At 40.1% G+C, this 22,843-nt stretch overlaps 1 protein-coding gene across 2 annotated transcripts in view; it reads left to right on the top strand.

Annotated features, from left to right (window-relative positions):
• Nucleotides 1–19,452, top strand: part of Obi1 (ORC ubiquitin ligase 1) — a 40,133-nt gene extending 20,681 nt beyond the window's left edge. For both annotated transcript variants that reach the window (XM_048421920.2, XM_085698220.2), the window contains exons 5-6: nucleotides 2,528–2,616; nucleotides 16,683–19,452. In XM_048421920.2, the coding sequence (XP_048277877.2) occupies nucleotides 2,528–2,616; nucleotides 16,683–18,225 (1,632 nt within the window). In that variant the 3' untranslated portion in view covers nucleotides 18,226–19,452. The remainder of the gene's footprint in view (nucleotides 1–2,527; nucleotides 2,617–16,682) is intronic.
• Nucleotides 19,453–22,843: the final 3,391 nt, after the last annotated feature.

Here is a 22,843-nt window from a genome sequence, read left to right as displayed (position 1 = left end):
CAAAACAAATGCTGTGTGATTCATAAAAGGCCAGTGTGAAAGGCATATAGAGACTGCTTTCAGAAAGAAGAACTTCATCCATACCTCCCTGCGTCTTTATGAGGGAAGCGTGCAGTTCCCTAGTGTGCTGCAGCCAGCCTTAGTGTATGAACATGTTACCTTAGCAACACTAACATGTTACCAGAATTAGTAAATGAACATATTGTCACAATTACTGTGTTATCAGAATTATTTGGGATATTTACTAAGCCTGTTTGGGGTACCCAGTGGTAATATTAGGTAATAAATTACAAATGAGTAAGAAACATGGACTACAGAGACAAAGAGCAAATGTGAAGTACAAATAATGATCTCAGTCAGATGCTGAAAAAGAAACGATTCGGTAGAGTATGACTTGGTGTGAGCAAATGTACGTCTGATACTGCCTGGATTCCATGAGTTTGGAAATGAGACGTTGTCACTCCCAGTCAGAGTTGAGAATGCATAATAATCAGAACCTTTGATAGCCCCTGGTACTATAAGTAGGCAGAACTCTACTGTTTATAACCTTTAGGTTCTTTTAATAGTTAAGAGCATCCAACCTGTAACAAGAAGTATTAGAAAGCCATGGGACTGGTGAGGGATCTTGAAACATACTCTGATCCCAGTATTAGTGGGTGGGGTAGGGAAGGAAGTCAGGTGAGTTCTAATTTAAGCTTCCTGTCATCATCAAAAAATATTCACTAAGTGCCTCCCTTTATGGTTCTGTGCTTGAAAGCTTAATTCATTGTTGGTGTATGAGGAAGTAAATGGCTTTCCTGTATCTTCAGGAGGTAATGATGGTTGTGTCTATCAGTCACTTAAAGAATTAACCCTCCACCATCCTGGTTTGTGTGCATCCCTGAAGAAGGTGAGCAAGTGCTCAGAGCCTAAAATGAACTTGGTAATGTTTGAGTAAGGGGATAGGCTCAAGTGAGTATTCTCCACCTCCCTTGCTTGTTATCGTTGAGGTATAATTGTATTAAGGTACGTAGGTAAGTAATATACTCTGGAAGTTAGTCAGAAACTCTGGCCAGTGTTTTTATTATATGTTTTCAAATTTCTTAGGTTTCCCTTTCTTTTTCCCTGACAGTAATTCTATGATTTGTTAAATATGAGCATCCACAGCATTTTCTTGATTGGGTTAATAAGTTTGGTGACTAACCTATAGAATTTAATCTTCTCAGTGGTACACAAATACAGTAACAAAAATTTAAATAAAATGGTTTTTAAGAAAATTCTGAAGTCTAAGAGTGTAGTTGTTTGTTTGTTTGTTTGTTTTATTCATTTGACTCTTTTGGTCTTTGGTCTTTTCTGGGAGTCCGCCACCCAGCTCCCAAATAAATCACACATGGAGGCTTATTCTTAGTTATGAATGCAGGGCCTTACCTTGGCGTGTTTCTATCCAGCTTTTCTTATCTTAAATTAGCCCACCTAGCTTTTGCCTTTGGGCCTTTTCTTTTCTTTCTTTCACTTTTATTCTGTGGCTGGCTGCCTGGCCCCAGGTGTCCTCCTCTCCTATTCCTTCTTCTCCTTCTATTTATTCTCTCTGTCTGCATACCCACCTATTCTTGCTCCTGCCTCGCTATTGGCCTTTCAGCTCTTTTATTAGGCCGTCAGGTGTTTTAGACAGGCAAAGAATCACAGCTTCACAGAGTTAAACAAATGCAGCATGAAAGAGTGCAACGTATCTTTGCATCATTAAACAAATGTTCCACAGCATAACACATCTTATGTATTAAATGTAACACATCTTAGATTAATATTCTACAACATAAGAGCATGAACTTTTATTTTATTTTATTTTTCTTAAGCTGTTGTGATACTGAGCTTCTTGCTTCCCTCTTTTCTTTTGTGTCAGTCTGTGCATTCCAGATGAGCTACTACATGATTTTAGTAATTTTTAGGTATTAAACAAACCAAGAAAAAAAAGTCATTCTTAAAGAACTTTTTTCTTCCATGTGTATGTCAAGGTACGGTGGAATTTACTAGGAAATATTGCCCAAATTTTAAGGATATCAGAAGTTGAATGACATAATAAGAAAGACCTGCTAAAGAAAGAAAGTTAGTAGCTTACCTGGGTTAGATTTATCACTAGAGAAGTGTTAAATAGTAACAAAGAAACTAGTCTCATGTTATAAGAATTAACTCTTTAGCATTAGCTTATAAATACTTGGGTATGATGTAATCTTGTCTTGTATAGAGCATTCAGTTATGGTAAAATGAAAAAAATAAACATGTTTACCATTAGCATGGTCCCTTAGTAGCTTTGAGCTAGCTAACACAACTTCATTTCCCTGAGTATAGGATTTAGAAAGTGCTCAGGGAATGTATATTTTTAAATACCTAGTTGTATTTGCAGTTTCATGTTATTCCCACTGGTGATTTTACGTTTCTGAGGACTGTGTCTAGTATTCAGGTTGCTAAGAATACAGATGGCTCATATCATCATTTTTACAAGGTACTTTTGTGTTGGCTTATGTTTAATTTTTTTTAACTCTCCTTTCAGGCAAATAAAAAATTGAAGTTGGAAAATGGTGGCCTGCTGAGGGAGAATTTACGACTGAAGGCTGAAGTTGACAACAGATCTCCCCAGAAGTAGGTATCTCACAGAGCAAAGTCTCTGCTTGTCAGTGCTTTTAGCTGACTCTGTAATGACTTGCGGTTTTCGTTTGACTCATCATGTAGAAAAGTTGATTCTGAGTGTCAAGTTCAAGTCTTAGCTTTAGTTGAGGCTAACTAAGAGGAAAGGATTCCATTCTGAACTCCTTTCCTTCTTTGATGTATAAGAATATTGTTTTATGTTCCCTAAGACAAATGAAGCTTTACTTGGTTTTACATCTAACTATTTAATACTACTAATGAGTATTAATCTTAAAACAGCCACCTTTAGGTATTTTCTGAATATATAATCTTGATAACGGTTAATTGTCCATGTAAGGCACTCTCTACCTGAATCAATAAGATGTGGCATAGATGATAAATGAGAGGTGGAGGCACAGAAGGATTAGCTCCCTTGTTATCTAAATCTGCTCAGTAGTAAGAGGTAGCAGTAGCATTTGAACTCAAGGTGTACCACCTCAGATTCTGAGCACTTCGCAGTTGCAGGAAATAAAGTAGGGTGTTCTCTACTAAATCTTGAACTACAAATTTGAAACTGTAATGAAGTGAATTGATTCTTCCTTTATGATGGTGGAGATTTCACCCTGTTAAAAGTTCTAAGTTTTGACTTGCTTAGCATTTTGATTTGTCTACCTAAAGTGGTAAGGAAGAACTAGGAGTTAAGGGGGGAAGATGGAAAGGAGATGAGAGAAGTTTTGGAGTCCTCACTCCCCAACCCACCCATCCACAGGAGGAAACAGGCAGATGAAAAGGCAGTATGGATGCCAAAGTATGCAGTCTTTTTGCAGGATGGATGTCAGAATGCCACCATTTCTTTGCTTCTGACCACTAGACTTTATTTTCTTATTGTAAGAAGACAAAAGTAAATGATGGACGCATATCCTACCAGAGAAGAAATAGCTCTTGTTGAATGCAATATGGTTTAGGAAATGGTGGAAGTAAATCCTGATTACACAAAGGGGAGATTACCAACCAGTGCTAACAAAGGTAGAACTTTTACTCTTAGATGTTCCCTTCTCCCGTGCTCTCTAGCCCTGCTTTTCCTTCTTGTCAGATAATGTCCTACTGACAAATTAGTGAAATAACCTGAGAAAGTGTTGCTTTTATGTGGGCTAGAATCCCTGTTATTGGCAGCTCGCCCTGCCAGTCACAGTAATGCTTGTCCATTAGTCGCTTCCCACAGCGTGCTGAATGGAATGAAAGCTATTTTGTTTGTAGCTTTTATTTCTTGAAAAGTTGCCCACCAGATTTCAAGTTTAATGCCAGCCACAAAGATGTATGCTTTTAAATATCTATAACTTCTACCAAGTAAATAACTGGAGAATCTCACCTGAGGAAATCTGGCCTCTGTCCGCTTGCAAACAAGCAGCCCCACATCTGAATCTAGCCTCCCTGTAACATTTGCCATCTCTAACGTACATGCTTTTTTCTCTCCAAGGGAAGGGAATAGTTTCATTTGGACAGTGATTTGAGCTGACCCCTATTTCAGATCAATTTGCAAAGCCTTGAGATACTAAATACATTGTATGTGATTTGTAGCCTTGTTTACTCTATATCAGTAAACCCTGGTGGGATTCAGAGACAAGCTGATTACAACTGAAAATACCCAGATAAAATACCCAGATATGGTTCATGGCAGAGTTCTTACGTTTATGTAGAAAAGAATATGAAATTCTAAGAATTTAAAAGTAAATACAAACATACGAAAGTCACCCATGCATTCCTTTCTCTGCATTGACTAATTATTTTCCTTCTTTCTAGTTGTCAAGTGTAAAGGAATACTTCTTAAACAGTAACATGGTAATATTCTCTGATACAGCCCTCAGTTTGAGCAGACTATTCTCTAAGTCACTCAGAAGAGTGCACTTTAGACACCCAAGTAGAAAAGAATTAGGAAGGTGTATTAGTCACCTCAGGTTTCCAGAACAAAATACATACACAGTTTGACTTAAATAATACATTTATTTTTTTCACAGGGCCTGAAGGCTGAGAACAAGGTTTGGCAGGTTCGTTTCTCATATGGTTCTTTGACTTACTGACAGCAATCTTCTTATTATGGCTTCAAATAGTAAAGAGAGGAGGGTGCAAGGTTTTGATTTTGTTTTGTTTAATCTCTATTCTTGTTCTAAGAACACTATTCTATAGGCTTAGGCTTCACCCTTGTGTCCTAATTTAATGTTAATTACCTCTTGAAGACCTTGTTTCCAAATATATGTGTACTGAGACAAAGGTCTTCACATAGTCTGTGACTGACTTTCCGTATGGAACGCAAGGGGAACTTGAGGATTTATATTGGTTTCAAATGAAATTAAAGTCTGAGTTATCATTTGCTTTTCTTGTTTATTTTTCTGTTCTGTCCTTGATCCTCTGTGATATCTGATCTTGAAGTGCACTGGACATTTCCATCCTTGACTTGAACATCACAGTCCTCTTGAGCATGTGGATGCTCTCACAAGCACATTCTCCCAGGGCTCAATCACCCACACTGGCGTGTAAGAAAACCTTTGTTTCTAAGTAGGTGTTCAGAAAACGGAGTCTTTTTTCCTCCTTAGCAGTTCCCTTCTGAGTGCATTGTGCTGGGAGAGCAGCTGTTTGCTATGTAATGGGTGGTGGGCACCTTTGACCCGTCAGTCGCGTATCCCAGGAAGCTTAACTCTATAGCCGAACAAGCAATAGTTAATGTTTTCTTTTTATTTAACATTAGAGGAGTGGCTTTGAACTATGGAGAATATATATTCTGCCACACCCTGCCATTGACTAGGCTCTTCTGCTGACACATCTATTAACAGTCCTGACTTTGCCTTCTTGGCTCATAGCACAGCTAAATTTATGTGTTGTATAATTGTTTCATGACTTTCTTCTGTTTGAACAAAAGCTACAGTTTTATATTTTTATTTATCACATTTATAGAATTTTAACTGGTGTCCTGGTTTTAATACATGTTGGTTGAGTAAATGGAAAGAAACACATAGCCCTGAGACTACTAAGTATCATGGTTATTTAAGAAAATGTTTATCTTATACTTTTGGGGAAGTTATAACAAAATGCCCATATACTGTATGGTTTACAAATCTTCCCCTTTGACCTGTTCATTCCAGCATCTTTTTTCCCTCCAGATTCTGCTCTGACAATCACAGTGATTCCTGGTATTTGACCCCAGCCTGATCTGGTGACTGATTCTGTTCTGCCCTTTGGTTTTCCCAGAAGGAGAACTTGTAGACTGTCAGGGGAAGCGTGATGACACCCTGGGGCCAGACTGTGACAGCAGCTCGTGCTCAAGCCCTTGGGCTGGGCGCCTGAGGGGCCCTTCTCTGGATAGACAGCTAATTGGTGGTAGACACTTACTGCAGTTTTCTCTAGCCTTGTCTTTATTGTGTTGATAGTATATTTTAGGTGCTGGCAATGCTGATAACGCTGTCAGAGAGATTATAAATGAGCTTTTGAGAACAGGAAGGATGGCTTCTACTTACCTTGTAGTCCTTCTTATAGCCCTCTGAGCACACACTAGTCCTCAATGACTCATCTGAATAATAGTTAGAGTAGCTAGATCACAGTTCTTTGTTTTATTTCTTACTGTTTCTTATGCATAGAGAAAAGGGACAGAAAAAGAATGAGCAGATTTAGCTAAAGTGAAAAGATGCATAAATCAATACTTGTCTGGGAAGTTTTCAATGACTTAGCACTCCTCAGCAGTGTTTTCTACTACTGAGATTTTGTTATGATTACTATGCTTTGGAGATATGCCTGTTTTTACTCCGTAAATGTAAGAAGATATAAAAACGGTATTTTTCCCATGGAAGATTATTATCATTATCATGCGAACTTCAAGGGCAATCCTTTACTAATTTTTTCCCAAAAATGAGATTATCTCGCATTAAAATGATAGCATAGAGAGAATAGTGCTTGTTGGGTGCTCGGGTGTGGGAAAGGTGACTGACTAGTTAGAGTTTCTAAGCAAAAACTAGAGACCAAGTCTCTCACCAGTGGTACAAGGAAGGAAAAAAGCTAGTAAAAAATAGTCTGTAGTTGCCATTGTGACCCTAAGTGACTTGTGTGGGCCCATGCTTTACTAGAGACTTTCCTTCAAAGGAATTAGTGTGTCCCTCTTCACAGATGTGACCCAACGTATAGGTTCATGAGAATGTCAGCAGGTTAACCCTTTAAGTCTAAGTGCATGGTTCATTTAAAATGATGTTGCTGTTGTTTTCAACCCTGTTCTCATTTGAAAGCTTGCCAAATAGATTCTACCTTGCTATTGTTTTGAGACAGGGTCTCTCTGTGCCTCCCAGATGGCCTCAAACCTGGAATCCTTCTGTGTTAGCTTCTGCCTAGTTGGTGTTACAGGCAATGCCACCATGCCCAGCTTCTACCTGGTGTTTGAAACATTGCTTTGGGAAAGTGGAAGGAAGAGGACTTTACAGTGATGTCTATCTCGTTCCCCTCCTGCAGATAACCAGTAAACCATGATGCTGCGCTCAGTGTCACCATCAGTGTTGACAGTAGTCATTGTGTTCGCCGAGTGTGTGTTCCAGTTACTCTTGGAACGTTAGAGATAAAAGTGTGCTTTTCTTTTGATATTTTATTCTTCCAGTGGTGGGCCAAGGCACAGAAATCGTTTGCCTCGAGTTTTTAGAAGATGTGTTTTCTTTGTCCTTCGATATACCTCCCTAGATGACATTTTTGCAGAAGTATGCTGTGACTAAGATTGTCATAGACAGTACTTTTTTGATTGGAAATTCTCTGGGAGTTTATGTAACTAAGTGCTTAATTTTAAAATGAGAAAATTTTGAGGAAGCATTTTCAGGAACATAGCTCAGTAATGTGGCCAGCGGGGAACATGGCTCAGTGGTATAGAATTTGCCTATCATGTTTGAGATGCTCAGTTTCTAAATCTAAGATTTGAGTGGGGCTTAGAATCAATTTTCTTTGTTGTTGTGTAGAGAGAATATTTCTACTGCATCCTTCCAAAACACATACAGTGATAAAATAGACATGGAAGATGTATAGCCAAGCCATAGAAGGCAAGAGAAGAGTCATGCTAAAGATTTGAGTCTTCTTTCCCACCAAATGTAATTTGGAGTTGCTTCAGCACAGCTCTCTCCTTTCCTCTTTACCTGAAACCCCCCTTTCCGGCCTTGTTCTGGACCCTCTGTGCCTGCAAACAAGGCAGGACCCCTAGCTAGTCTTTGCTGTGCAGCCCACTCCATCAGACTTGGACTCTATAGGTTCATTATGCAGGCTACTCAGTCACATTATGCCTAATCAAAGTTTTTTTCCATGTCAGGGAATTTCCTAATTGGTAGATTGTGTATATTGAAGTAGAGTATAATGAAGAAGAGGAAAGAAAAATACAACAACAAAGAAAATAATTCTGCCAGCATGCCTATAATGCCAGCATTTGAAAGATTGAATGAGGTGGAGGGACCTTGAGTTTAAGGCCAGCCTCACCAATATAAGGAGCCCCTGTCTTAAAAGAAAACAAAACAAACCCTGTACTTCTAGTTATATACAAAGACAACTCTGTGATAGATTTTTCTTTTTTTATTTCTTTTTTGTTTTTGTTTTGTTTGTTTGTTTTTTGAGATAGGGTTTCTGTGTTCTCTTTGTAGTACTGGCTGTTCTGGAACTCACTCTGTAGACCAGACTAGCCTGGAACTCACAGAGATCTGCCTACTTCTGCCTCCCAAGTGCTGGTATTAAATAATAAATAATACAGTATGAGTATGGATGTTTTGCTTGCATGTATGTCTGTGCACCACATTGCATGCAATGCCCTCAGGAGCCAGAAGAGAGAGTAGGATCTTCTGGGACTAGAGTGAGCCACCAAGTGTGAGTGTTGGAAACCAGGCTCTAGTCCTCTTGAAGAGCAAGCAAGTGCTCATAGCTTCTGAGTTGTCTCTTCAGTGCCTAGTTTTTCTTTATTACAGTAATTGTGGTTGTTCTTAAACACAAAATCTTAAGAGTCGTGGGTCAACTATTTTTATTTAGGTAGTCTTTATTCTGCGTAGCAGTTCATATAATAAGTAGGCAAACTGTCTTAATCACTGGGAAAAATTCACTGTTGTCTTATGGGCTTTAATTTTTTTATGCTTATAGTAAGATGTAAGGTTTTGACAAAAAATTAAAATCCCTAGGAGCAATTGTGAATTTTCTCCAGTGATGACTAAGACAACTTGCTTCCTCCTTTTATGAATGACTGTGCAGTATAAACCAAATAAATCCTTGCCATGTTGCTTTGGTCATGTAGTTTATTACAGCAATGGGAAGAAAACTAGCACAGGGAGCTGACCTCTTTTTGATACAAGGATAAGTTATCACACTCCCATGTCTGCATAAACTTCACCATTTTATTCTCTCTGCCCTCAGTGTCGTGACAGCCACGTGCTCTAATGTGAAAGCTTTTCCTCCCCACTTTGATTTAAGTATCCTCACCCTTCTCACCTCAGTAAGCATCCTCAGCTCTGTGATGAGTTTCCTGCCTTAAGCTCCCCCGGTGTGTCTAGCGTCCCCTGGACAGATGAGTAGGATGGCGTTCTCACAGTATGCTCTTTCTTTCACTGGGTCTGAGCTTACTTCTTGCGTTAATTCTGCTCAGTGCTGTGCTGTGTCTTCATTTTTGTTGAGCGATTCTGTCTTCAGTTTGTCTGCTTCTCTGAAGTGCCATGTGAGTTGTTTCTCTGAGAAGGAGGAAGAGAGGGAAGGGGGAAGGGAGGGAGGGGGGCAGCATAACTAGTTTGCTGCCTGTGTGCTCACTGCATAGCAGGTGCACACTATCTGATCATCCGGGGGCTCTGAAAGAGGTGGCCTGACTGGGCGTTGATTATGTATTATTTGTGTGTGTGAACTGGAGAGCTAGAAGTTGGAGGCCTTATGTTATGAAATTATAGTTAATAAAATGTGATAACTACAATTTGAGCCATGTTAGGAGACTAGTGTTATTTAACTGAGCTAAGGGTAATGTGTGCATATTGGAATCATGTTAAGCAAAAATATCAGTACTGAAAACTTTTAAATGTATTTATTGGTTTATTGGTTTTTCAAAACAGAGTTTCTCTGTGAACCAGTCCTGGCTGTCCTAGAACTTACTCTGTAGAACAGGCTGGCCTCAAACTCACAGAGATCCTCCTGCCTCTGCCTCCCAGGTGCTGGGATAAAAGGTGTGCACCACCACCACCCAGTTAAAAAATTTTTTTAATACCTGGTTTTATTTAGGATACATTTTACCAGTAGGAAGACAATGATTTGTGTAATATTTAGTGTCATCTTTCTGTGACTCATTCATTGTTTGGATAGGTTCGTTCCCCATAGACTGATATGTTTGATGCATAGTCCATAGGGAGTGGCACAGTTAGGTGTGCCCTTGTTGGAGGAAGTGTGGCCTTGTTGGAGGAAGTGTGGCCTTGTTGGAGGAAGTGTGTCACTGTGGAAAGTCTGTGAGGTCTCATATGCTCAAGCTGCGCCCTGTAAGGAACACAGTTGCTTCTGCTGTAGAACTCAACTCTTCCAGCACAATGTCTGCCTACACACCACCGTGAAGATAGTGGATTAAACCTCTGAAACTGTAAGCCAGCCCCCAAATAGATGTTTCCCTTCATAAAATTTGCCATGGTCATGGTATCTCTTCATAGCAGTAGAAACCCTAAGATATTTGTGGATTTCAAAACATTAAAAAGTAAAAATAATATATATTTGTCTTATTTGTATGGAGTAAGATAGCACTTAGCAATATAGAAATCTTAGAATAACAATTTACATGTTTCTTAAGAATAGGGTTCAATATTAACATAATGATCTCTAGTGATAAACAGACATGACACACTGCTAGCAAAGCAATATATACTGGAATGGTAAAGGAAATATTAAAATTGGAAAAACAATAGCAAAAGAAAAGAAAAAAAGATTAAAGATTTCATTAAACACATGGTCACAACCCTAGAGAGAGAGCTAACTGGCTACAGAGGCATATATGGTGCTGCTTAGCTTCCCTTCTGGCTCAGGATAGTTTGGTATCTTTTTTTTCTTTTCTTTTTGTCATATTTACTTGTTTATTTTGTGTGAGTGTGCATGTATGGTGTGAGGGCTTGATGCTCGCTCCCCATGTTAGAGCAGCTTGCTGGGATGACCTGTCTTTGACCGTGTGCATTTCTAAGATTGCAGTCAGGTCACCATCAGGCATTGCACAAGCACTTTACCCGCTGAATCCTCCTGCCAGCCCAGGAAACACTTATCTCTAACCAGATAACCAGAAAATGACGGTGCAAAGCACTTAACACACCAGGTCTTTAAAGTCTTTGCCTAGCAAGTGGCTGTAAGGAGCCATACTAGGGAACAGGTTATCAGCAATCATGTAGCTTTAACCTGAAGACACCATTCCCTAAACATAGCCACGTGTTACTTTTGCGGTTTGGCCTCCTCAGTGCTTCAGCATAAGCCTGGTGGATTTTTCAACTCCAAAGACAAGGGTTCCTTGTTATGCCAAGATTCTGGATCATAGAAATTTAGGACTCCTCTTACGCTTGTTATTAACTAGATGGCGAAACAACAGTTTTGCCAGAGTTGAAAAGGTATCCCAGAGCTCTACAAAGACATTTAACAGGACAATAGATCCATCTGCAGAAAACCAGGCATGCCATAGTCAGTTATAAAGAGTGTTTGAAAGGAAGCATCATCAGATTCTGCCTTGTACTGTCAGGACAACCTGCACGCCCTTCTCGAGGTGTTTGCAGTTAGCTGAGCCCGGAGTCTGGGCCTGCTATTATTTGGCCCTTATTCCAGTGTCATGTAGATTTTAAAATAAGCATCTTGAAATAGACTTTGATATGTAACTTAATACTTAATAGCACTGAAATTTGTCAGAGAGAATAGGACACAAAAAACCAGTCCAGACTCCAAGTGCTTTCACTTTGTTTCGGCTACCTCAGTTAGTACCTAAGGAAAAACAGGAGTCAAAGATTCTGCTCCCTCCGCAAGCAAGATGATGCCTGGTGTGTACCTAGCCTGATGACGGATTTCATACGCTAGGAGAGGACAAGTGTTTCTTCTCCAGTGCCATGCTCAGGGGTGGCTCAGCAGGTAAAGACTGGATATCTGCTGCCACGCCTTTCAGCCTGAGTGGAGGAGAGAACTGCCTCTCTGCCTTTTGTCCTCTGACCCCACATTCATGCTGTGGGGGAAGCACATGTGCACGCTTGCACTCATGCGGGTGCACACACACGAAATAAGAATATGATCAAATCTTTGAGGAAGAACCTTTCTGGAGTTGGTAGTCTTTCCAATCCCCTGTGCTTATTGTATTTAGTCCTTTAATTGGGGTTATGAATGAGAAAGGCAAAAGTTTCCCAACTAGGTAATTGCATACATCCTGAAACTTCGTTGGTTCTTCAGACGTTAGGTTCTAATGATTGTTTTTGCCTCGTTTGTTTTCTTCTGGCCCCTTTGAAACACATTTTGTTCCTTCTTTATGAGACGCTGTGGAGAAAAAGTGGTCCTATGAACTCTGTTGTTATAGATGTTCTTACTGTAGTCATATCTGCTGTGAGATAGTGTCTTCTATGTAGAACACGGAAGATACACCCCCAAAATCTCAGCAGTATGGTTGTCTGAACAAGACTTAATAAATGGACACTACCAAATGAATTGCCAACACGAAAGGAGGAGTTCTCACAGGACTTTTTTCTAGAAGAATAAAAATTACAAGCAATTGAAGACTATGCGGAGAAGAAGAATTGGTTCTTTCCGGGAACCAGCCTGTAGATTAGCTGATCCAGAGAGGTAGCCCTAAACACTTGAGAATGCTGAGTGACTTCAGAAGATTTCTTTATACATCTACACACACATAACTGAAAGATAAAAGGCCATGGATTTGAGGAATTGGGGTGCATGTGAGGGGGAAGAGGAGAAGAGGAAGAATGACATAAATACTTGTATATGAAATTCTCAATAAATAATTTTAAAAGGAAAGATAAATGTTCAAAAGAAAAAGGTCAAATTAATACTACTTTTATTCCTCAGTATTCTAGTAGGGTCAGGAACAGTCCTTTGCCTCTGGATCCTTTTTCTCTCACCCAGAACTTATACTTCAATTAACATTGGCAGGCTGAAAAATCCTGTAAGCATCTCTAAAGTCTGGCAAAGATGTGTCTCCAGCGTCAGTTCCCAAACTGTTCGCAGTGTTTCTCTGGCATAATGAAGCCTTTGGCCATCACTGCTACTTTGAAAATCAAAGCTTTTTGGTCTCTAATGGAATGTTTATAAAAATGCACCAATTTGAAATTTGCTCAGGAAAAGGAAGTAATGTTAAATGATACTTAGAAATCCCTCTTGCCTTGGCATTGCTTCATTTAATGTTATGTACTCTGGAAATATCGGGAATTAGTAGGAATAAAAGAGTATTAAAACCAAAAGATAAATAAACCCTTGTGTCTGTTGTCTTATTTTGTGGAAGTATGCCATTGTATGTGCTGCTTCATTGTTCTTTCTATGTGATAGCTTACCTTTTGCCAAATTCAGTAAAAGTGTGCTGGAATCACTAAACTTTCCTGACCCCTGTGTCACACACTCATCTCGCCTGTGTGTTTTACTCATGTGGAAAGGAACACTCTCTGGATGCGGCTGTAAGAATGTTGAGCCTATAATTAAAAAGCTGTGCTGCATAAAGTCCGAAATAAAAGGCAACATGCCACTCCATTGCTTTCCGTCTTGCAATAAAAAAGAAAGTCACACGTGAAATATATTTAGTGTGATAATATGGTGACTATTTTAATGTTTACACATAAAAGGACTGAGGATTTAGCCTAATTCATCCTTTGGTGTTAGCTCTACCTTAATGAACTAATGTAGCTTAAAGTAGGAGGCTGTTATTTTTTGAGATGTTAACAGAGGACTGCTGTTTACCAGGGATTCTTCCAAGAGTCTAGCAGTAAATGTAGACCAAGAGGTTCCCTTGTCCCCCTGGCACATCGGAGCCAAAAGACAAATCGGTTCCCGTGGTTTTGACTATACATTTCTGTTTGTTAGCCCATTAGCATGGTTAGAAAATTCCCATCACTCAGTATTAAGTTTGTGAATTGTTAAAATGGAACTTTGGGGTTCTGAAATCTTTGACCTTTTAGAAAACAGCCTAATTTTTTCAGTGAGTTGTGCTTTGCCTGCCCTCTTTTCTTTTTGTTTCCTTTTCTTTTTCTTTTTTTTTTCTTTCTTTTTTTTTTTTTTGGAGAGTGGGAGGGCTTCTTGTGAGTCTTTTCAAGCTTTTTATTTACTTTTGTCTTTCACGTCACGTATCCCAGCCCCACCATCTCCTGTCCCCTTGCATCCACCCTCTGCCCCTTCAAACCCCTCCCCAATAAAATAAAATTTAAGAGAAAAATGGAGGTGGAGAGAAAGGGAAAATCTCATGGAAGCTGCAGTAAGTCACACAGTAAACCCCTTTATCCACACATCTTTACATGCAGGCCTTCATGGCAAAGAGTCATTGGTCTGGTTTGAAGCCCCTCATCTATGCCATAGACTCTGGTTCCTCCCTGGCACTCTTCCTGGACATCAACTCATAGCCCTGTAGTGGGCCTGGGCAGTTGTAGGGTTGGTCAGCCGCCAGCTCTCCCCTGTCCTCACCACCATGGTGAGCTCTCCAGCATTGCCCTGGCTAGTTCATCCCTTGCAGCAGTGAGCGAGTTCTCCCACTGTCACATGCCTGTCCTTAATACACGTTCAGATGGGCACTTCGGCTTTTCCTCTCCAAAATACAATACAAAAAATATGAGTAAGAATATCACTGACTTCATCTCAGAACCTTTGTACTTCTTTTAGAAATGTAACTAAGTGGGGGTGGGGAGATGACTCAGTGAGTGAGAACTCTGAGTGTGGATTCCCGGCACACATCACAAGCTGTGCATGCGCACATACACAGCTGTTGGAAGCGGTACAAGAGGACCACTGGAGCTTGTTGACCAGTCTAGCAAGAATATGGCATGTTCTAGGTTTAGTGAGAGGCCCTGTCAGCCAGTATGGCAGAAAGGGAAAGGGAACGCTCAGCACATGCACATATACCTGCCTGTACCGCACACGCATCCATTTGGGAGCATTCCTTACTTGTCACTAGTTCCCAGTGGCATCCTTTGGTAGCATCGGATGTGCTTTCTAGTGGCATTATTTGATTTTAAATCATTTGGTCATTTTTATGTGAGATATCTGTGTTACAAAGTCTACTTAAAAGTCAATCTCTATGAGTAAATGTAAGGCTGTCACTTTTGCTCTTTGCATTAAATAAACATGCTACACAGTTTTTCCATTTAAAAACATGCAGGTTGATTATGCCAGAATAGTTTTAATCAGGAACTCACAACATGTCTGCAGAATGTACTCCAAAGTCTCTCTAAAGCTCTCTTGCAGATCTACAGCTCTGCCCTGGACTGTATTTAGAAGCCAAAATATTATTTTAACAAAGAAAATCTTCTGTTGTTGCTTAACCAAATGCTCATAGTAGCAAACTTTGTCTTAAGACAGAGAGGTCTGCTCCTTTAGTTTTTGTTTTTATTACGTCTCTTGCTTTTGTCTTGCATTTTAGAAGTTGAAGGCAGTGTGCCCTGGGAGTTGAGTTAATTGCAGTGAGCAGATCAATATTCAGCAATCGCATCTTTTAAAGCCCTTTCTATCCTGAGATGTGATGATTCTATATTTACCTTTGCTCTTGCTCTTTTCTGTCAGTAGCGAGAGAACAGAGATGTCAGGGCTGTGCTGGAGAGAAGCTGAGCCAGGGGTTAGGAGATAGGTGGCAGGCTGTGTAGAATGGGTGGCTGGCTACCAGGTACAATTGCTCTTGCTCCTTGTGCTTTTTCATACGTTTTAGTGCAGATCCATTTCCTTTGTTGTAATTAGTTTTAAACTAGGAAGAAGCGGGTGGGGGGGGGGAAGACAGCCATTTTTAGAAGATACCTTCTCAAATACCTTCTAACAGACAGCTCCCAGATTCTTGCAGGTGGGTTAAACGGAAGTTAATCAGCTAAAGCTCTGAAGAAGCTGAAAGAACTTACGGGACTTTTAATGGTCTCGTGTGCAGGTAGTTCCATGTAAGTTCTTCCCATCATGAGATAGAATTAATCTCTGCATTTCGTGTGTTTTTTAACTGGAGTAGTCTGTACCTCCAGCCCCAGATGTACCCCAACCTGTACTAGCTGCCAAAATTGTTTTCTCAACTGAACCCAGTACCCATTCTTGACGGAATAATGGAAAATAGATAAAACTGGGTAAAGAGTGAATTTTTGATGTTCTTTATAGTCATTCTCAAATATTCCCTTTCAGAAAGTATAAAAATGTTTTTATGCGTAGTATATTGGAACCACAAGTACTGACTTTGTATTTCAAAGTTGGAAGAAATGAGATTGATGTCCTGTACAGTTGTAAAATGCCGAAAATAAGGAGAGCTGAAATGAATTAAAGCCTAGTGTTGAGAAAGGGCAGGAAAAAGCTTCATATCAACAGTGACTGTAATTGAAAGGGTCCAAATAAGTATTTAAAACCTCCCCTCCTGAGACATCTAGGATTTCTGAATTTCAAATTGACATTTTATGTTTGACAAGGTGACATTGTATAAGAAATGTATTGTAAAACACTGCTGTACGATAGGAAAATGATTGAATGTAAATATTTCAAGATGTGGACCACTGTTCAAATGTTATCATAAATCTTTGCCATTGTTTTAGGGGATAGCTCTTCATGCATATGTGAGCTGGATTGATAGCTAGCTCTTGGAAAGGAAATCATCAGCGGGTTTCTGCCTTTGTCTCAAATACTAGTCTGACTTCACCACTAAAATATCATATTAGACTTCTGTTCTGTGCTTGATACTGCGCATTATGTAAGGGCAATCACTTTTTGGAGGTGTTCCACTGGCATTGCTTTTGTCCTGTTCAGTTCTGAATACATGATGGCTACCCTGTTACATGATTGGAACTCTCACTGTTATGTGGGCTGGGACAGTTTGTATTTAAATTTTGCATTGAAAACAACCCGAGCTATGTCATTAACCATCCTTCTATTCTTTTCAGGTTTGGAAGGTTTACAGTTGCTGCTCTTCAGTCCAAAGTAGAACAGTATGAACGAGAAACCAATCGCCTCAAGAAAGCTCTAGAACGAAGTGATAAATATATAGAGGAACTAGAGTCTCAAGTAGCACAATTAAAACATTCAGGTGAAGTCAAGGAAGATATGGATGCCCTTTGTCAGAGGGCACCCTCTGCAGATGGCAAGGGGCCCAAAGGTAGCGAGGAGGTTGTGGCAGCAAAGAATCAGGGTGACAGTGCCAGAAAGCAGGCTGGCACAGCCACCTCCACCTCAGCTTCTCACCTAACAACATCTAGCTGCAGACTTGCTGACACCAGTTCTGCCAGGCAGGAAAGCACCAGCAAGACTGAACCAAACTGTCCCAAGAACAAAGACAGATACCCCAAGCCCACAGAGATGCTGCTGGCTATGCGAGAGACACCGATGGATGCTTATTTGGAAGGAGAGTGGGGCAGTAAGCCAAGTGACTGTGCACCCTACAAAGAGGAAGAGCTTTATGATCTCCAGGCTCCTTGCACTCCTTTGTCCCTTAGCTGCCTTCAGCTAAATACTCCAGAAAACAGAGAGAACTCTGTAATCAAGGCAGGGAGTTCCAAAAAGCATACAAACCATCTGAGAAAACTGGTATTTGATGATTTTTGTGACTCTCCAAATGCCTGTAATAACAACTCTTCCGAGGATGATGTAAGTAAAAGTGAAAATGAAAAGAAGTCAGACCGTTTTGTTTCCCCAAAGACAGGATTTTGGGATTGTTGCTCTACAAGCTATGCCCAGAGCTTGGAGTTTGACAGCTCGGAGCGGAACACAATAGCAAATTCTGTTGGGGAAATCCCTTCAAAATTGAGTGAGAGGTCAGGATCATGCATGTCCAAGAGACTAAATTGTATTCGCTCTCTCGAAATGAACCGGACAAGAACATCCAGTGAAGCTTCCATGGATGCTGCTTATCTGGACAAAATCTCCGAGCTGGATTCCATGATGTCAGAGTCTGACAACAGCAAGAGCCCTTGTAGTAACGGTTTCAAATCAGTGGAGCTGGAGGGCTCCTCAAAGTCACCTCGAGGCAGTGAGTTTCTTGAGGAACCTGACAAGTTGGAAGAAGGACCTAAACTGAATCTTTCCAAAAATGCTCTCAGTACTGATCAGTTAGAAAATGGCGGTGAGTGGAAACCCTCTTCTTTCTTTCTCCTCTCTCCATCTGACCAGGAGATGAGTGAAGATTTTTCTCTGCACCCCTCTTCTAATTCGGGAGCTGGTGAAATTAAACCCCAGAGCTGCTTGTTTCAGACAGAGTTCTCCCAGGGTGTCCTGTTAAGTGGCTCCCATGGACTGTTTGAAGAACAGAGGTTTGGCTCCTCTTTATTCAAGATGTCTTCGGAGATGCAGAGCCTTCACAGCCACCTTCAGTCTCCGTGGTCTACTTCCTTTGTGCCTGAAAAGAGGAGCAAGAATGCGAATCAGTCAACAAAGCGCAAGATACAGAGCAGCCTTTCCAACGCCAGCCCATCCAAGGCAACGAAAAGCTGACTCCCCAGAGAGATGCCCTGTGGCTTTGTCCTGAAAGGGGTGTGGTCGCTTTCAAGGTTACTGTAGTCACTTCATGGAGGTTCTATAAATCATGAACTGATAATCTTCAGTAAAGTGTCAAGTCAGAGAGGTGGGTTTACCTCTTTACGGGGTGCTTCATCTTGAAGAAACTTTGGTCTTTTAGTCGGTTATCTGTCTTAGCAGAGAGGTTGGGGGCAAGGGTTTCATTTGTCTCTGTATTGTTCATTATTTTGTTTTAAATGAATGTTTATCTGGATGGTTATATGTTTTCTCATATCTTATTTAACCGTTAGATACGGTGGCCTGTTAACTGTCTTCAGAACTTGTGTTTCTTAGAAGTTTTAGTGTTTTCTGTACTACTCTTTAAAGCTATTCCTAGAGTGAAATGGTTTTGTATGTCCTTTTTTATTTATGTTTAGTGATGGCCTAATTATTCTGCAAGACCATGCCGGAGACATGGCTCTCCACCTGTAAAGTATTTGCTGACCTTTTCAGATTTTACATAGCGGTTTGCCACCTGTTTCATTGTGTTCCGTCCATGTTGTCTGTGTCTGTGCGCATGTGTGCGTGCATTGTGTGCGTATGTGCGCAAAAATGCTCTGGAGTATGAAAGAACATTTTTTGTATTCTTTTCAGGTTGTTTATATTTACTCATCTTTGAGCGTGTCTATGTGTGTGTGTAAAGTTAGGAATCGTTATGTTTGGAAAGAAGGCACTGATCAGTTAGGTTGGGAGGAATTTGAACATCCTAGCTTCATTTTCCAGATGTGTAGGTAGACAAACAGTTTGTTAGGTTTTTGATCTGTTGTGTCACAGGGGAGCCTTTTATGTGATAAAGTTCTTGTTTGCATGTTACTCTCACTGTGGGAACTGTAAGCATGGGAGCCTTTGTGCTTGCTCCGTTCTCCATCCAGAGGAAAAAAGTTCCTATTGGTTAATAGACTATCCACTATGTAGGACAATTGTTCTTCTTTGTGGAAAGTAACTAGTGGGAGCGGGAATATCTGAGAGCTGAGCACAACCTTTAGTTTAGGCTTTAAAAGTACGTTATTTTAAACATGTTTGTTATGCCCATATAGGCTGTAAAACTAAGTCTGTATGCTAATAACTTATCTAATGTGCACTGAACATTTTACATGTATTGTCTTACCTTAACACTGCATGATTTTTTATGTGAATTGAATAAAGGATGCCATATGCACTGTATGTCTTTGATGTCATCTCTGATAGTAGATTAGTCTCTAAAGACCTAGAATACTATTTTCAATTCATTTTAAAACATAGCAGTTGACCCAACTATGGACCTAAGATGGATGTGCTTGATTGTGTTTATAGTGCAGAGGCTGCAGCCTAGGACATTGTGGGTACCAGACCAGTGCAGCTCTGAGCTGCAGCCTAGGACATTGTGGATACCAGACCAGCACTGCAGCCTTACCTGCACCTGGTTTTGAAAGGTCTGTGAGCAAAAAGAGAAACAGAAAAAAAGCAACAAAACAAAACAAGAGTTTTGTAATGTTCCCACATTTTTAATTTAAAAAAAAAGTGCCTGCATCACAAGAAAGTAATCTGAAATTCCAAATGTGTTTTTAAATAAAGGCTTATTAGAACGCAGCTGCACTGTCTGTGCAACTCCTGATAGGAGAGTGGAGTACTTGCAGCAGTGACTGTGCCTCGAGAAGCCTAAAATATGGACTGTCTGCCCTTTTCCTCAAGAATTTGCTGACCCTTGTTATAATAGACTCTGAGGATTCAATGAAACCATAAGGAACACAACAAATCACTTTTATGATGTAGAGAATCATGGTCTCCACTCTCAGAAGGAACAATAACCAAGGGGGAGAAAAGCTAACAGGGTAGTATTTGTTTTATCATACATATTTTCCAATAATTCACTTCTTTGCCATGGTAAAACTAATGGGTATTTTCAGAGCTAGTGACAGTTTAAATATCTTTGATGATACAGTTAGCTCTACGTTTAGAGTTCCTGTAGAAATTACGGGTTCTTTTTTTTGTCATGGTTAAATGTAAGAGTGCTGTAGCCTGAATGTCCCCCAAATTATATATATTGAAATCTAACCCCCAGGGTAATGATATTAAGAACTAGGACTATTGGAAAGTGAATATGCCATAAAGGAGTGGTGTTAATGGCTTTGCAAACAAAATGGAAGATACTTGCTTGTCTGTTCTAGACATAGCTACTAGCCACCATTTTTGCAATAAAGAACAGGCCCATATCAAACACTCTGATGCCTTGATTCTAAACTTCCTAGCCTACAAAACTGCAAGAAATTTCTAATGTTTTCTATAATCAGCCCAAATGGGCCAAGACAAAAAAAAAGTAACCTCACACATTCCATAATCAAGAATGTCTCTATTTTTAATCAATTTGCATACCATCATTATTCCTGACATGGAAGTTGAAATTTGTAGCCTTAGTTTGCCAATGACTAGCCTGGGTTAGTGCATCCTTCTTGGACAAGAATGTTTGTTAGCTGCTTACCTTCAAAAGCATCCTTCCATCCTCCATAAAACAATATTTATTATATTTATTGCATTAATGTATAATAAAACCACTCTTCCTCAGCTAAAGAAGATAGATAATTATATAAAATTGGACTTCAATCACATTTTTATCTCTCTTATTCTCTATCTGATTTCATAACAGGCAGCTTCACAAATTTTCAAGTGTGCGTACTATGTCCCCTCTGAAGGAAACACCATTGAAAGGTTGTTGTGACTTAATGAAGTTCTTTTCTGGCGTGCCCTGTAGCCTGGCCTGTGTTCCATTCCTAGCACTGCATACAATCCTATGTGCGGATCACACCGTTGATCCCAGCAGCTGGAACGTAAAACTAGGCCACAGTTCACTAGCAGGCAGGAGAGATGGCTTGAGATGAAGAACGCTACAGAAGATCTCAGTTCCCTTCCCAGCACCCAGGCAACTCAGGGGACCACATAGCCTCTTCTGGCCTCGGAGGACACCAGGTTTGCATGTGGTGCACAAACGCTGGCAAAACAACCACACACATAAAAGTATTCTTTTTTATTTTTAGTTCAAAGTCATCCTCAATTTACATATCAAGTTAAAGGCAAGCCTATGATACAGGAGACTCAAAAAAAAAAAACCTAAAATACTTGAAGCCAAATATTAATATTTTTCTAGCCTCCATTTCATATACCACTTCCAAAGCTTCAAAAATTCCAATTTGTGGAAGACCAAACAGAGTTAGTGATCACACCGATAGAATGGTATGGAACCTTAATTTGGAGCTGGATGTCCAGCTGTAGAGGAGATTATCTTCCTTGTCCACATTTGCATAAAAATGGGGGGAGTGTGTTTGAAATTTCACAAAGATTCTTTTTAAAGTGCCTCGGGAGTATTTGTGAGTTTCTAAGTAACATTCAATTCTGCCTGTATTCCTGAAAGCAGCATGTGTCCACCACTGTTCAATTTGAAGGTGGAAGTTAGGGTGTCTGGGCACAGTTGTTTTAGCACACAGTGCTTTCAAGGGTTCACATTAACTGACATCTGTATGAACTGAACCTTCCTTCCCTATGGGCTTGCTTAAGCATTCTGTGATGGAAAAAGATAACCCTTGTCCAGATACACTTGACACGAACAGTTCATGTTTTTTATAGGAACTGCTTTTTATTGTTAATCTCTCCAAAAAGCTGTGTCTATCTACAGAACTCTCCAAACAAGATGTTAGAGGCTTCTTGTTAAGACATTCTAGTCCTTGTATTTAAAAATCTACATCCATTTAAAAGCTAAAAGTTTTACTGAATTAGCACACACACACACACCACACTGAAAGTAGACTAGGCTTCACAGCCCCTTGGTTTCTAATCTGCTTTGCTTTCTGTTGGTTGACCTGAAGCAAAGGCACCATCGAATAAGGGAAAACCTTGGTCTTGGGCTGTGTGATGTTTCAGGGCAGTATTGTTTCTGAAGACATGATGATTTCTAGTTATTAAAAATGTAACACATACAGCAGATTTTTCTCCCTCATTCTGTACCTGTGGATGGTGTGTGTGGAGAGTATCCATTTGAAATGAACGGTTCATAGTGTGCAGACTGTTAGACTAGAAGCTTCCCAAAGCCTCATAGAGGTCTTCCATTCCTGTCTGTGGGAGTCCTACAAAGCAGCCCTGGCCTATCACTGTGTAATCCGATCCCCTTAATAATTCTTGGCAGAGAGAAAACCTTTTAAGCAATGATCTCAGAGTGCAGAGTGAACATTTATTGCCTAATTCTCGGAACCCTGCTCACAGCAAGGAAGCATCTATTAAGGTGCAGATTTAAGAATCCATCTGGAGCATAGCTAGGGTGAGCCCAGTTTGGCGTGGCTGTTGGCAGTCTAGAACACCTTGAGTCGCAGTACCTCTTTTTCAGATAAGGTTTTTTTGTGTGATGTAATAGAGGAGCAGGCTCTCTATTAAAGTCTCTACTGAAGGTTGGTTTGGCTTAAACTTTTGTGTAGACCTGAGGGTTTTTTGTGTTAGTTAGGGTACAAAGACCCATTCTCCAAAGGGCAAAGATTTGCCTCAGGCATTTATCAAAACTTGTGTGAAGAGGGAAGATGGAATTTTGGTTCCA

Source organism: Myodes glareolus, chromosome 12 (genome assembly GCF_982192425.1).
Source record: "Myodes glareolus chromosome 12, mMyoGla1.1, whole genome shotgun sequence".
In the NCBI taxonomy this organism is placed as follows: Eukaryota; Metazoa; Chordata; class Mammalia; order Rodentia; family Cricetidae; genus Myodes; species Myodes glareolus.
This window is presented reverse-complemented; position numbering and strand designations above follow the sequence as displayed.